This window comes from Sinohyriopsis cumingii, unplaced genomic scaffold (assembly GCF_028554795.1).
Source record: "Sinohyriopsis cumingii isolate HCF-2022 unplaced genomic scaffold, ASM2855479v2 utg000400l, whole genome shotgun sequence".
Lineage (NCBI taxonomy): Eukaryota > Metazoa > Mollusca > Bivalvia > Unionida > Unionidae > Sinohyriopsis > Sinohyriopsis cumingii.
In genome coordinates, this window is record NW_028315895.1 from 710,416 (window position 1) to 725,058 (window position 14,643).

Consider the following 14,643-nt stretch of genomic DNA (forward strand, 5'->3'; position numbering starts at 1 on the left):
TTTCTGTTCAGTCAAATTCAACACTGAAATGCCATGATATAGAAAACTTTAAACTAGTATAGAGGGAACAAAATAACAAATCTTCAAAATATATACAGAAAAAAAATTCAGTATACACCTAGAATCTAAAGAGTACCACAAATGGTACATCATCCACTGACAACATTAGGTTGGTTGTTTTCATGTATTCTCTGCTGTAAACATTTACAGGCATGGTTCCAACTTTATTCCATAATCAATCTTCACCTATATGGGGTTTCTTCCTGGCCTAAAATTTCCCAAGATCTAAGTTGTTTAGGGTTCTTTTAAAAGCAAAGGTAAACATGTGCCAAAATAATGGATCAGACAAAAGTTACCATCCAAAAATGAAATGCAAGGACAAAATCTATTTTAGTAATACCAGCAGTGAACTTCAAGCTACCAATTCCCAAATCAATAGGACTCTTTCTCATGTAAAAGGATTATCATATCTGTACCACAATTGACTGAAATTGGTTCAAGAAAACAAAACATCTGGTCCTGAATAAAAAGCAAAAACTGAATTAATCTTTAGTAAGCGACCATGACCTTGATGTACACACCATCCAAGACTCTTTCTTGGGCAGAAAGGAATACATTAAACATTTTTTGTACAAATGTGCCATATAGAGCGTATGTTACTGTCTGAAAAATGCAATAGTCACATCTATTTATGTTTACTGTGACTCTGACATCAAATCTACTCCCTACAAAATAAAAATATTTGTTTTCATGGTCAAAGAGAATCAAATATAATATCTTGCATTTAAATTTAGTATCTAAAACTTAATGTGTCATCTTCACATCTTCAAAAGAAATGTATGGGAAATATCTTCTTTTAGCAGCAGTGGCCTTGACCTTTGAACTAATTATCCTCAAATCATTAGGCTTCTTTCATGATCTAAGAAAATAAATGTACTAAATTCATTGAATTCATGTTTCTACAACTCAGTTAATAACCCAGAAACAAAAAGCATCTGGAAAATCTTTGGTTTTTTAGCAACAGTGACCTTGACCATGGAACTATTGATCCTCAAATCATTAGGCTTCTTTCAGGATTTAAAGAAAACAAATGTAATAAATTCATTGCATTCCTGCTTCTATAACTTTGGTTACAACCCTGAAATTAAATACAATTCTTCCTTGGGTTAAGCAGTCACGTCTAAGCAGTCATGTATCAAGTTGCTTTGAAATCTGTCCAGCATAATTTATTATCTGAAAACAAAAACAAATGCCACCCACCATTTCAATCAATTTAATGGATGATGATGCAATATAATGCCAGTCAAATTTCACTGGGGTGGGGTATGAAAAAGAATGTTTTAATATCTAACTATAATTTGAGATAGAATACTGGAAATGGTATTTCTGTAGCAGAAACAAATAAGTATGACATTTAGATCATTAAGGAATGACATTTTTTCTGCATTTAGCCAGAATCTGAGAAAGAAGATCATAAATTTATCTTCAAAGATATACAGCACAGACTGTTTTTTTCCACTCAACAATCACTTACCCTCTTGATAAAATCATATTCTGTTCCTTTTCCAAACACCTTGTCTACATCTTCATCTGGGTGTTGTGACAGGAACTCCGCAATGACATTTTGTGCTGTGATTTCATCAGACTTCACCTTCTCATACACCTGTATGAGCAGTAAAAAGCCTCAGTAAGTTCTGACATAGTAGTCTGTCAAATTTTAAAACATTTTCAACTATGGAAATGATTTTATACTAAAACTCTAAAGTTCAGTTTTTATTGTATACGTTCTTCAAGGTACAATTAAACATTAAATATTGTAAATACACCATCTTTCCTTCTAAGTATAAAGAAAACCAATCAAGCAGTTCAAGAAATATAAGTTTATTTAAAAATTTAAACCAAATCATTAGTGCAATTTTTCGATAACTGTGACACTGACCTCAACATCAAAGGGGCACAGGCATGTCAAAGAATTAATGGGCTTAGCTTCATTATGGCCCATCCCAAGTAAAAACAAAAAACAATCTAGGGGTTTAGGAAATGCATATGCAAGCAAACAAACAAAAATTATACCAATAACATAACATAAATTTTCTATCCCTGTGACCTTAATCTCAAGGTTAAAGGGGCAAATTTACATGCCAAAGAATAGATTGTCTTAGCATTATAATGATTTGCTCCAAATGTGAACAAACTCCAAAAAAAGGATTTATGAAATATGTGCCAATAAACAAACTTCAACAAAAATCTGAATGCACCAAAACCATTAAAAATAGTTCCTGTCAATCATGGTGCCAGAAAAGTGACAGCATAATCTAACCTTGTCACTAATGTGGACTCGAAAAAACCCGTGTAGTTTAATGCCTAAATTACATCACTCACATCTGTTATGAATGAGAGTCCCTTGGCAGGTGAGTTCTCCTGACGGATGTAATCAAATGCATTTGTCAGGGCAACACCAGCATCATCCTTTCCTGTGACATCTGGATCAGAGTTTACTAAGAAGACAAAACCAATTCGAACAGGGACACTGTGCACATAAAATGCCTCAGCCATCTTCAGAAGCTCTCGGCTATCCTTGTTAATTGGGTCCACAATAAATACCTGTAAAATGAAAGTGGAAGAATTACTTCACCTACTCTTGGCTGACACTGTCTATAAGTACACAGTAAGCACATAGAAAATGAAAGCTGACAGTAACTTCCTTTATGCATTGTGCATGTATTTTTGTTTTCCATATGTACACATATGTATACATAATAAATATCAGCACTCAAGCATTCATTTGTTAAGATACATGCTACTTTTCTTTGTTTTTGTTTGCCAAAATTTTTAACAACTGGCAACAGAGACAATGTTACATTAACAAGATCAAGTTCAGTACCAAAGAATTATTACCATAAGCTTTTAATTTTTCTGGTACATTTTGACTTCAATCTACTGACTAATGTATCACTCAAATCCTGAGGAAGGCAACAATGTATTTTTGTAAACTGAAATGTAATTCTTTCAAAATACATAAAAGAACAGGTGAATTCAGATAATTTTGAGTCCCCTACCTACCATGGCAAGGTCATCATTTTTTAATCTGAAAAATCTTCACAACATAATTTTACAGTGGAAGGGCATGAAAGATGGGACACTCAAAATACTGAACTGTGACCTTGACCTTGAAAAATACTGGCTGAACCTTGTATTGATAATTTGCATGCATACCAAGTTTAATTGCTTAATAAGAAACAGTTTAAAAGTTGTGGAGAAGAACTGAAAGGACTATGAAAATATAAAATATTCAGCCACAAGTCTGACTAAAAGAGGACACCCTTAATGTGGTATGCAATAGACTTTCTAGTGATGTTATCAAGTATGCCAAGTTTCATCCCTTTATTTCAAACAGCTTAAAAGAAAATGTAATGGAAAACTGAAAATACTGAGCCATGACCTTCACCTTTGAAGACATGACACCCAAGGTGGTATGTGGCACACCTTCCAGTGATGATGAACAGGAGCATCTCATGTCTTAATCTCTAACAGGTTTAATGTTATAGAGAGGGAGGGAAAGGTTACAACAAAATAAAATAGTAAACTGAGATCATGACTTTGATGATATGACCTCCAAAATGGTATGTGGTACACCTTCTAGAGATGATGCACAGGTATAAAAACGTGTATCTCTCAATCTCAAATGGGTTTAAAGTTACTGAGCAGATGAGAAATGTGATGTGAAACAGAAATAAATCAGCCATGCCTTTGAACTTGGAGATAGTACCCCCAATGTAGTTCATAACACAGGGTTTGTTATTAATGTGTATATATATATATATATATATATATATATATATATATATATATATATATATATCAAGAGTCATCCATTCAAACCAGCTTTAAAGTTATGAAGTGCAAGGGAAAAGGTTATGGAAAACTGAATATATTAAGACAGCTTGACCTTGAAAAGAAGACAGGACCCTTTATGCGGTACACAACATGTGGTCTAATGATGATGTGTAAGAAGACTGGCTTATCTTCAACAACAAAAAAAGGCTTTTGAAAACAAATCAAACTACTACAAATTTTCATGTAAATTTTAATTCTTTCTAAGTCTCTTAATAAAAATTTTGTAAAGAACATGTAAAACAGCTGGTCACTGGGGAACAACAATGTCCTGAATTCAAACTCAAATAAACATGTTTATTTCCAGTAATGATGATATGAATATTTAATCTATAAGCACAGATAAATATCTGCTATATATTATGTTGTTTACTAAATAAATGTCACTAGTCAGGAAGGCCATTAACTCAATTACTAAGGTCCATCACACAATATATATATATATATATATATATATATATATATATATATATATATATATATATATATATATATATATATATATATATATATATATACACAATGGAGCCTCGATAATCTGGACACATTCGTTCCCAGCGAATATGTCCGGATTAACGAGTTTTCCGGATAATTGAATCATGCACATTTTTTATTTTACGATATCATCACACCGTATATATGTACATGTATATGCTAGCTTTAAATGTAATGTACTGTATATTCAATAATGGTTGAAATAAATTAATGAATACATTTATTAATTTGTGTTTATTTCTTTATTTCACATTATTATAACATGTGCTTGTACGTACATATACAGTAAACAGAAGTTTAGACAATTAACACATCGAACACATCACATTATGTTCATGTACATGTATGTACTGTACATACATTTATTATGTCAATTTCCTGAAGAAGTCTGTAACCTTTGTTTGCCTGGATTCTTTGAAGCTCTATACTGTCCACAGCTTAAAAATGTCAACTGTATTTGCACAGCAAACAATAAACTGCGATTGTTACATACAATTGGTAAACAACAAAGTGGCTTAAAGACACTTTTAATTTATTTACCATATGTTATGTCAAAAAGCGTGGACGATTTGATCCCAGTGTGTTTATTTAATTATTAACACCCCCGTCGGTGACTAGTTAAAACAGACATTGTTTATACAATTGCTGGTTACAATATGGTCACGCTACTTAGTTATTGATAGTGGCCATAGATTCTTAAGGGCTTCACTACTGCGTTTTATGTATTATTCTTCTGATTGTATTTCCACATATGATTTTTCGAATTTTCTTATTTTTGGACAGATTATTTCAGGATTATCGAGAAAAGTTTTAATGTAATTTTACTCTTTGGTCCCCGATTTTGATTTCCGGATCCGGAACGCAGATTTCTTGATTAATGGAGCAAATTAATGTTTTGGAATTCCGTTCCCGTTGAATTATGTCTGGATAGCAAGGTTTCCGGATAAACGGAGTCCGGATTAATGAGGCTCCACTTTATATATATATATATATATATATATATATATATATATATATATATATATATATATATATATATAATGGAGAAGAAAAAAAACACACAATGCAGATTAAATATACATAACAATTATTACAACATTTTTCAACCCAGAATAATAGGTATCATACTTAACTTTTGAAGCAATGCCAAAAACACAAATTGCATTGAAAAAGTTAAAGGCTTAAGTAATTTGGGGCAACAAAGCCAATTTGCTTACCAGATGAAAAAAGTTTTTGGCCACATGGCGCAGCATGCCAGGAAAGGTGGGTTGGAGGATGTCTTGAGCCATATTGGGCCAACCTTTGTACTTGTCATCTTTCTCCAGATCATTGATAAACTGCATGGGGAAGAAAAGACAAAATACAATAACAGAAACGGGGATGTGAATATGCTTACAAATTAAATTCCAATTTTCATAATTATATCTCCAGAGCTCCTATTACCATAATGAGGTAAATATTTAATTTTGTGCAAAAATCGAAAATTCGTACAGCAATTTAGGAAAAGTGGAAAAAGCCTCAAGTTTGCCTCTAACAATGTTGACATTTTGTAACTGTTGTTATGATGACCTTTATTTGATACCTGTTCTTAAAGCCAATTAGTGTACAGTAATTGTGCATGATCCAAGGCAAAAAAAAACATTTAGATTGTCACCTGTACTGCTGTATGTCTAATATCAATGGCAAAGTTTTCACTGCCTCCACTGAGGTCCACCTTCAACAGCTGATTCATCTTTGATCCCTACAATGAAGTATCAACATAAATTATATAGGATGACATTTCTTAAATACAATGTAGTAGCAAATGAGGATAATAATAATAAGCTAAAAATCTTCAAGATTAAATTTAAAATACAAGTATATATAAATGTACTGTAAACTACAATATGATTTTAAAATGATGTACAGTGAACTAGAAATGTGTTCCGAAAATGTGGATGCCTATGCAAATAGGATATAAGTGAATCCAATCTTGGTTCAATATGCTAGGGAAACCTTCTGAGCGCAATAAATCAGCCAAAGCTTGATAGAAAAAATATGAAAATAAAACTTTATCAAAGTTATTCTGATATTACATTTCATATGATTTCAATCCACTCATAAAAATTATTGGGCATATACATTGTGATGATATACAGGATGGACATATATACAGACAGGTGAATTAATGGATTAATGGATGGACATGAATAATAATTAATTGTATATGCTCTCTCTACATCACTACAAGATGAAATCAGTGTTGAGAAATGAAACAATTAGAAAAAGGATCATATTTCAATAAACAGGAAGTTTTTTTTAGTAAATTAAGTTTCTCTGAAAATACTCAGTCATATCAACATTAGGAATAACGCTAGGCTAACTCCAAATCTTGCCCTCCGTGAAATATATATCAAAAAAATCTTTCCATCCGTATACATTTTATAGATAAGGGAAGTAACTCCTACAGATTAATTCTCCTTGTTCCCAATAGTTTCTACTTGTATTCTGCATTTTTACTAGTTTAAGTTTGAGTGAAACCCATAACAAGATGCTCACATTTTGGGAAAGGGGGGGGATTTATAATATTGTGATTGGGAAACATTTTACTAAATAATATAAATTCTCTTTTCATTACCTGATCAAACTAACATGGAGAGAATAACAGGAGGAAATACTTAGCCAGCCAACTGCTACCACATCAGTGTAGAAGCGTGATGATGTCTTGACTTAAAAGATGAACTTCTATTACAGCGAAGAGAGCACAACTGAAGATTATGCATTTATACTCACGAGAGTTTAATCTCTGCATCTGGAAAAGGCTATTACCCTACATGCAAAAGCTTCCAGGTATATCCTGTGAAAGTTGCAAGGTCATGCCTAGGACTGAGGTTGTGCTCTCATGAATGGAGTATGGTAACTCAAAAAGCAGTGGCCTGAAAAGATGTAGCTCTTTTTTGCTGGACCATGACAAATAAATAGCAGCTGGAGCCACAAGACTGAGTATACCAGCCAAACAACTCCATTATGTCTCAAACTGAGACATTACATTTGAAGGACATGCTAATGAATATTGGTCATATAGCTGAAATCTTCAGGAGTCGTACCTGATCAGGTCAGAGTTCAGAGCATGCCAATCTAACAAACCCTTCAGCCAAAAGACCATAACTTTTTGGGTTAAGTCTTGCTTTTCTGTCTTAACTGGCTGCAGGAGCATCTGATGGCCAACATATATGTTCTGTGTGCCTCTGATAGCATCAAGAAATGTATACCAGGTATTGTAGCTTCACCTCTCTCAACAGGTCAGTCAAACAGAGAGGACAAATAGATATTTGTTGATGGCCTATCTACAGTAAACTGTTCTTAAGAGATGAAACCAGGCTGTGACATTATTACAATGGAGCCACTGCACAGAACTGCATTTAGTTCAGATTTGTGGAGAGTGCATCAATCTCACATGCTCTGCAGGCTGAAGCTAGTGCTATTGCCAAGCAAGTCTTGTATGATAAACACTTCAAATGTGGTGGGATTCACATTTAGATCAGTTGACTCATGTCAAGACCCAGGGGTGTTCTGTTTTTGGAATGAGGTGAGCTAGAATGGCCTGGATATGTCAAATTTTTGCAACAATTCAGAAATATCCTTACTGGAACCAATATCTTCCCTTCCATGATGTCTATGTCTGAAATCATGAAATAGAGTATTCTCCTATAGTGATAGAGACTTTTTGTCCTCGGCAAGTAAAAGATGGAATTTAGCCAACTGAGGAATGGAAGCTGACAGTGGTGTGATATCAATAATGTGACACTAGTGTGATATCAATAATGTGACACTAGTGTGATATCAATAACGTGACACTAGTGTGATATCAATAATGTGACACTAGTCTTTGAATTGCACCTCTTCCCCTCAGATGTCTTTGAAACAGTGGGCCATCTAGCTGTCTAGATTCTCTCCACAATCAAACTGAAGAAGTCCTTCTTATGGATGTAATGGAGAGATGAAGGTTGTTCACTTTACCAGGAATAGGTCCAATACCAGTTGGCCCATCCTCACAAAATCAACGGAAAACAGACAGATGGAGATAGCACTCTGTATAATACAGTTGGACTCGATCTGATAAGAAATCAGCCAAAACACTGAGTTAGCTCAGGATTTTGTACGGATGCTTATTATGGTATTGGGTACACAAAAAGGTATTCCAGCACCATTATGAATTGGTCCAGTAATGTCATCCATTGATTATGTAGTTTACAACAATGAAATTGTCTGACAATATAAGAAAAATCTTTTTTTGGATATGCTCCATACCAGCATAGCAGACATGGAGAATGTCCATTATATTCAGCATAATAATGTGAAGTACCTTCTGTTACAATGTCCATTGGCCACCGACTGTAACAAGGTCAGAAAGCAAGTGTGCCCCCATCCAAACTTGACAAACTGGCATCTGCACAAAATAGGGCTTCCGGTTTTAGGGCTTTACATCTTCAGCCACTCCATGTCTTGCTTATGAGACAATTCATTTTTGATTCCAGCTGAAATTGTAATCTGCTGATCTAGACAACCCAAGATGGAGTGTGATTGTACCATAAGGGCCACTGCAAAGGGAGCATGTAAAGGCAACTGAGGCATTGCACATCTGCTGCCATATGCTGGATGGTCTAAAATAATGATGAACTGCTATGGATTCTGGGAGGCGTAAATAAAACTCAAATAATAAAGAGTTACTTCCCTTCATCTATATGATCCTTTTATCCATATGGACATGAAGACATTTTATCATCTTTCAGGGAGGGTGGGATTTGTGGGTAGCAGAAGGTTATTCCTGGTTTTTGATGTGACCAAGCAATGTATTTGACAGAGAAATAGAAGTTACTGTTATATTAAAAAAATGAAGCTTTCAAACCCATGCCCTAGTTTGCTTCCAAAATTCCAAAACAAGAGTATGGCCAATATGAAAAGAATTAATAAGATGCCATGCAATAAAAAATATAGTGCAACTTATGTGGAGTTTTAAAACTTTCATTGTTGAGAAAACAATGTCAAGAAAAGTATTAAGTGTATATATATATATATATATATATATATATATATATATATATATATAGTCTAAACACCATCTGCCCTAAACAAAGTAAATCTAGCCTCATTCAGAAAGAGAAAATCCATGAATGATGACAAAATAAAAGATTTTTTTTTTACAAAGTGGCATATGCAAAAGGTCTATAACTAATAGAAAGACAGTGAATACAGTACATTTTTTAAACAAACTATTAAATAATTCATTCATTCATTTTATAAGTTTCTATATTGTAGGCATAAAACCAATAAAATTGGCAGCCAACTCTACTGCAATGGAGAAAACTCACAGTACAACACATTTGAAGCTCTCACCTTGAAGCCCAGAGAAAAGAGTCCTTCCATCAATTTGGCTTCATCTCTCATTTTATCCAGCATAGTGAAGATATCATACACCTCCATATCCATGGAAATTCCATTTAGGAAGAGTGCTGAATCTCCAGGCTCCACTGACTGGTAGTTCTCAAAATACTGAAAATATCATGACCGCATCAATAAAAATGCAACATCCCTAAAATCCATGAAACATTTTAAAATGGAAGTATCACACTTTTCTTCAATCATTATAATCTGATGACATTACTGTTAAAACTCCTCAAAATTGTTAAATTTGACCTAGTTCTCAAAATTGTTAAATTTGACATAGTTCTCAAAATTGTTAAATTTGACATAGTTCTCAAAATTGTTAAATTTGACCTAGTTCTCAAAATTGTTAAAGTTGACCGTTCTCAAATTTTTTAAATTTGACCTAGTTCTCAAAATTGTTAAAGTTGATCTAGTTCTCAAAAATCTTAAATTTGACCTAGTTCTCAAATTTGTTAAATCTGACCTAGTTCTCAAGATGAATAACTGCTAATATTTTGAACCTTATATACTTGTGATATCGATGTTTAGCATGTTTAATAAATTCTGTATAATAATCTCTTACTCCTATTGCTGGGTTGATTTTTAAAATAAAAGAAATTGAACAGCGCTGTGAATTTAGTACAAATCTAATTTAGATGCATTTTTTTACAGCTTTTCAAGGATAATGTAGTTTCTTAAAGTATAATCACATAAATTTAAAACTCATGAATGCTTCTAATTCACCTGTTGATTCTTCTCAATTTCTTTTCTCATTTCATCATCAATATGGGTTTTCACCAGTGACCTGAAAGTAAATAAAACAAATTTAAAGACAATAATGGTTGCTTTTTGATAAAATTACAGGCATTGTCAACAATCATAAAAACAAGCGGTTACTGTCCAGAAGTGAAAAAAACTTTTAAAAGATCATATAATGCAAAGCGAATAGATTTTAGAAGAAGAAAGCTCCAATTTTTCTTGACCCAATGATTCCTATTAGAAATTTAAACATTATAAATCACATATTTGTTGATTGTCAAAAACTAATCACCAGAAAGAACACTAGAATATAGAGTCAGGTCTTTTTTTTAGCAAAGCCTCCATTTGCTGAAATAACACATATAGGTTTTCACCCCAACATAAGGATTAAACAGCAGTATTCTTTCACTTTGATTAATAATAATAATAATAATAATAATAATAATAATAATAATAATAATAACAACAACAACAACAACAACAACAACAACAACAATAATAATAATTGTTGTTGTTGTTCTAGGGTTTAACGCCATTTTTCAGCACAAGATAGGCTATACATGGCGGCCAGTATAAATGGTGGAGGAAGAACACTGGAAAACCCAGGGAAGAACCACCGACCCACGAGAAGCTACTGGCAGGCTTTCCCACATGCCCGCGCTAGCCGAGCCTTGGACTCGAACCCATGCAGACAGAGGTGAGATGGCAGTGATACGGAATGGTGAGTGCTTTAGACCACTCAGCCACAATGATAATAATAATATTAATAATAGTGATAATAACGAGGACTTTGTATAGCGCCTAATCTTTAGAAGCTCTAAGTGCTTTACAACACTAGACAACACCTGTAAGATAAAAAAAACATATAATGATATGATTACAAAAACAAAAAACACCATGAATTTAGAAAACATTAAACATGCTGAGAATATTTAAGGTAGGAAACATTATTAGGTCTTTAAGTTTGTTCTTGTAGTCGAAATAAGTTAGTTTTTAGAGCCCTCTTGAATATGACCCAGGAAAATGAACCACATAAAAGTGAGTCAGTAAGACAGGGCAGGTAGCAATGGCTAAACTGGAAAAGTGGAGTATCATTGTTCCTGGTCCCCAGTGGTAGATATATGTCAAGGCTGTGGCAGATCTGGAGTAATGGTCCTGCACTACACTGACACAGTAGTTTTTGCCATGATCGACTGGGTATACCTGGACAATTGATACCCAGACCCAGTGGTAGGTGGCTGTACATGAGATGAAGATTTAGTCCAGAGCCAGCTAACAAAGGGAATGATCACCATTGGTAGTTGTACATTCTATACAACATGATGAAATGTATGGAATAATTGAGGCACACTGCCTAACCATGCTATTACTATGTGTGAGGCAATACTTGTGTCTTGAAGATTGGACTGGGTATACCAGGAAATTAAATCACCATACCCGGCCCAAGAAGCTGAAGGCTTAGCTAAAGGCTGTGTCAAACCTGGTGTTGTCTGCGGCCATTTAGTGTTCAGTGCTGAAGTACTGTGCTGATTATTCCCAGTATTATTACTATTGCTATCTAGTATCAACATTTGTCTGTGCCGAAAGCATATCAACTACTGGTTCATATGGCAGGGTTTATTCTAGGGCACACAATATGAAATTCATGCCAATTTCTCAAAAATCATGCCCAACAATCAAATGAATGCATGAAAATCATGCAGCATATTTTGAAGCCCTATCTTTATTTCATCATTAAATTCATCCTATTTTTATAAGCTCCCTCCCCACTTTATTCTAAATGAAGTGGGACTACCTCCCTAAATTTTCAATTCTAGAATTTAAACTGAGATGGGCCACTGTATCAAGACAGTCCAGTTGGTACTGTACCATATATACTCTTATACACTGAGTCCAACTGCAAGCTGCACAGATGCAGATCTGCCATTATATAAAGTGCCTGCAAATCTGAGTCTCTGCAGTTTGTTAGGAGTAATCAACAGAATATACAACAAAAAACATGGTCTGCCAGTGCATTGTGCTATGTTTTTTGCAGCTTGACGTGTCTTATAACCAAGTATATGTGGCATGTTTTGACTGATGAAGAGGGTGATGGCAGTGTGTCAAGCTTGTGATGGCCAGAACAAGATTAATGCTGTCCATATTTACGGTTGTGTGCTTCATAGGTGTCCCATTCATCCTAGTTAGTTCTCTGACAGGTTGCCAGTTTAAACATATACTGCATGTATAGCCTGAACTGCATCCCATATAATTAATACAGATTGACTGATGGTCTTCTGCCAGACTGATCTGTTTGTATCCCAATTAGCCCTGTAAATCATGTTAACCCTGTTTGTATCCCAATTAACCCTGTAAAATGGGAGAGTAAGGCAATGGCATATGTAGGTAAAATCACTCAAACATCATAACAATCTGCTGTTGTTAAAAATGAAACAAAATTGAAAATGGATATTACAGAAATGATCATAAATGCACCATAACAGATCAAATTACTTCACAGAATTCATAAACAAAGTCAAGAACTGAGGTGAATTTAAACTACTCAAGACCATAGCAAATAATTAAGAAGGTACTGATAAGTTTATAGTATGAAGAAATTAGACCACTGAAGTGCAAAATATTCCTATAAAGGATATTGAGTAAAAAGGACAAAAAAGAGCTGGAGTTCACTTTTCTGAGGTGACAAAACTCCAAAAATCATTGGACTGATGAAAAGGCTCAACTAAATTCAGTATTTGTGGAGGCCATGATTTGGCAACATTCCCTTTAGCCAAGGGGAAACCACTCTAGTGACATTCACCCTGATATCTGGTGACCTAGTCAGCGTGCCTTTTCCTAAAATAAGCCAAAAACTTTGTTAAGGTCTTTTTTTTTAAAGCATGGTAGTGCTTGATATGTGAGGTAGTGAATGTAATCCTAAAGATTTACACTCAGGTAATATATCAAAAGAAATATAGCAATAACTCATTGTTACATGTTTAGGCTATTAGAAGAAAGAAAAAGTGAAGACAACAAGTGTTATAAAATTTAACAAATAGTTTATTTCCTGACAAAAAAAAAAGGTGAAAATGAGATAATGAACTTAGTTTTACAAATCAAATTCAAAAATAATCCAAGAACTAAAAAACAGAAGTCCTTGTAATAAAAGGTCCTAATGAAACTGAGTTCGAATCCTGATGAAATCCAAAATGGAAGGCGATGACGTTTGCTGTGGTCAGCATTGTACTGATGTGTCAACAGTTCTCTGTTGAATCACAGAAAATAAGATTCAAGTGTTTGAACTCTGTGTAAATTTTGATAACTGTCCTTGTCCAGGAATTAATTTGGAGCACTAGTATTTCCAGGGAAAACAAACTTGTAATGCAAATAAATTAAATTGTGTGTGTGATTTGGATTTTTAACGCAGCTTTAACAATTTTTCAGTCATATCACTACGATGTCTGCAGTGTGACAGTTTATAGTGATGTCTAGCACTGGGGCTTCATGATGCAGACAAGTAGCATGATGTCCCACCCAGTCACATTATCCTGACACCAAGCCGACCAGTCCTAACACTAACCTCTTAATGCTGAGCACCAAGCAAGGCAGCTGTTAGCACCATTTTGTAAGTCTTTGGTATGACTCGGCCGGGGAACAAAACCCATGACCTCCTGCATCCAAGGCGGACAACCTAACCACTAGGCCACAGGAGCAGTAATGAATTAAATTAAACAAACTAATTACCCCAAAATTGGTCGCAACATAAAACACTGACTTCTCAAGTGTTATAGCAAGAATAAGTATTATTTCTCAAAACATCAGTAATAAATCTAGCTACAACACAAAACAGATACCCGGATGAGGGTCAATCCTCTGGAAAAAAACAGAGTTTGTAACATTGCTACATCTTAATTGTCACATACTCCAAGTATGATGGGGACCCGAGTGGTTAAGTGGTCTAAAATGCTCTCCGTTATGGATCACTGCCATCTCACCTCGGTCTGTGTGGGTTTGAGTCTCGGATTTGGCAAATGTGGGTATGTGAGAAAGCTTGCCAGTAGCTTCTTGAGGGTTGGTGGTTTTTTCTAGGGTTTTCCTGGGTTCTTCCTC

The 14,643-nt window shown here is 34.4% G+C and overlaps 1 protein-coding gene across 2 annotated transcripts in view; it reads right to left on the bottom strand.

Annotated features, from left to right (window-relative positions):
- LOC149774183 (UDP-glucose:glycoprotein glucosyltransferase 1-like) overlaps positions 1 to 14,643 on the bottom strand; it is a 116,558-nt gene that overhangs the window by 66,583 nt on the left and 35,332 nt on the right. For both annotated transcript variants that reach the window (XM_089945710.1, XM_089945711.1), the window contains exons 11-16: positions 10,540 to 10,600; positions 9,766 to 9,921; positions 6,044 to 6,130; positions 5,607 to 5,726; positions 2,383 to 2,604; positions 1,535 to 1,663 (exon numbers count right to left, since the gene is read on the bottom strand). In XM_089945710.1, coding sequence (XP_089801836.1) covers positions 1,535 to 1,663; positions 2,383 to 2,604; positions 5,607 to 5,726; positions 6,044 to 6,130; positions 9,766 to 9,921; positions 10,540 to 10,600 — 775 coding nt within the window. The remainder of the gene's footprint in view (positions 1 to 1,534; positions 1,664 to 2,382; positions 2,605 to 5,606; positions 5,727 to 6,043; positions 6,131 to 9,765; positions 9,922 to 10,539; positions 10,601 to 14,643) is intronic.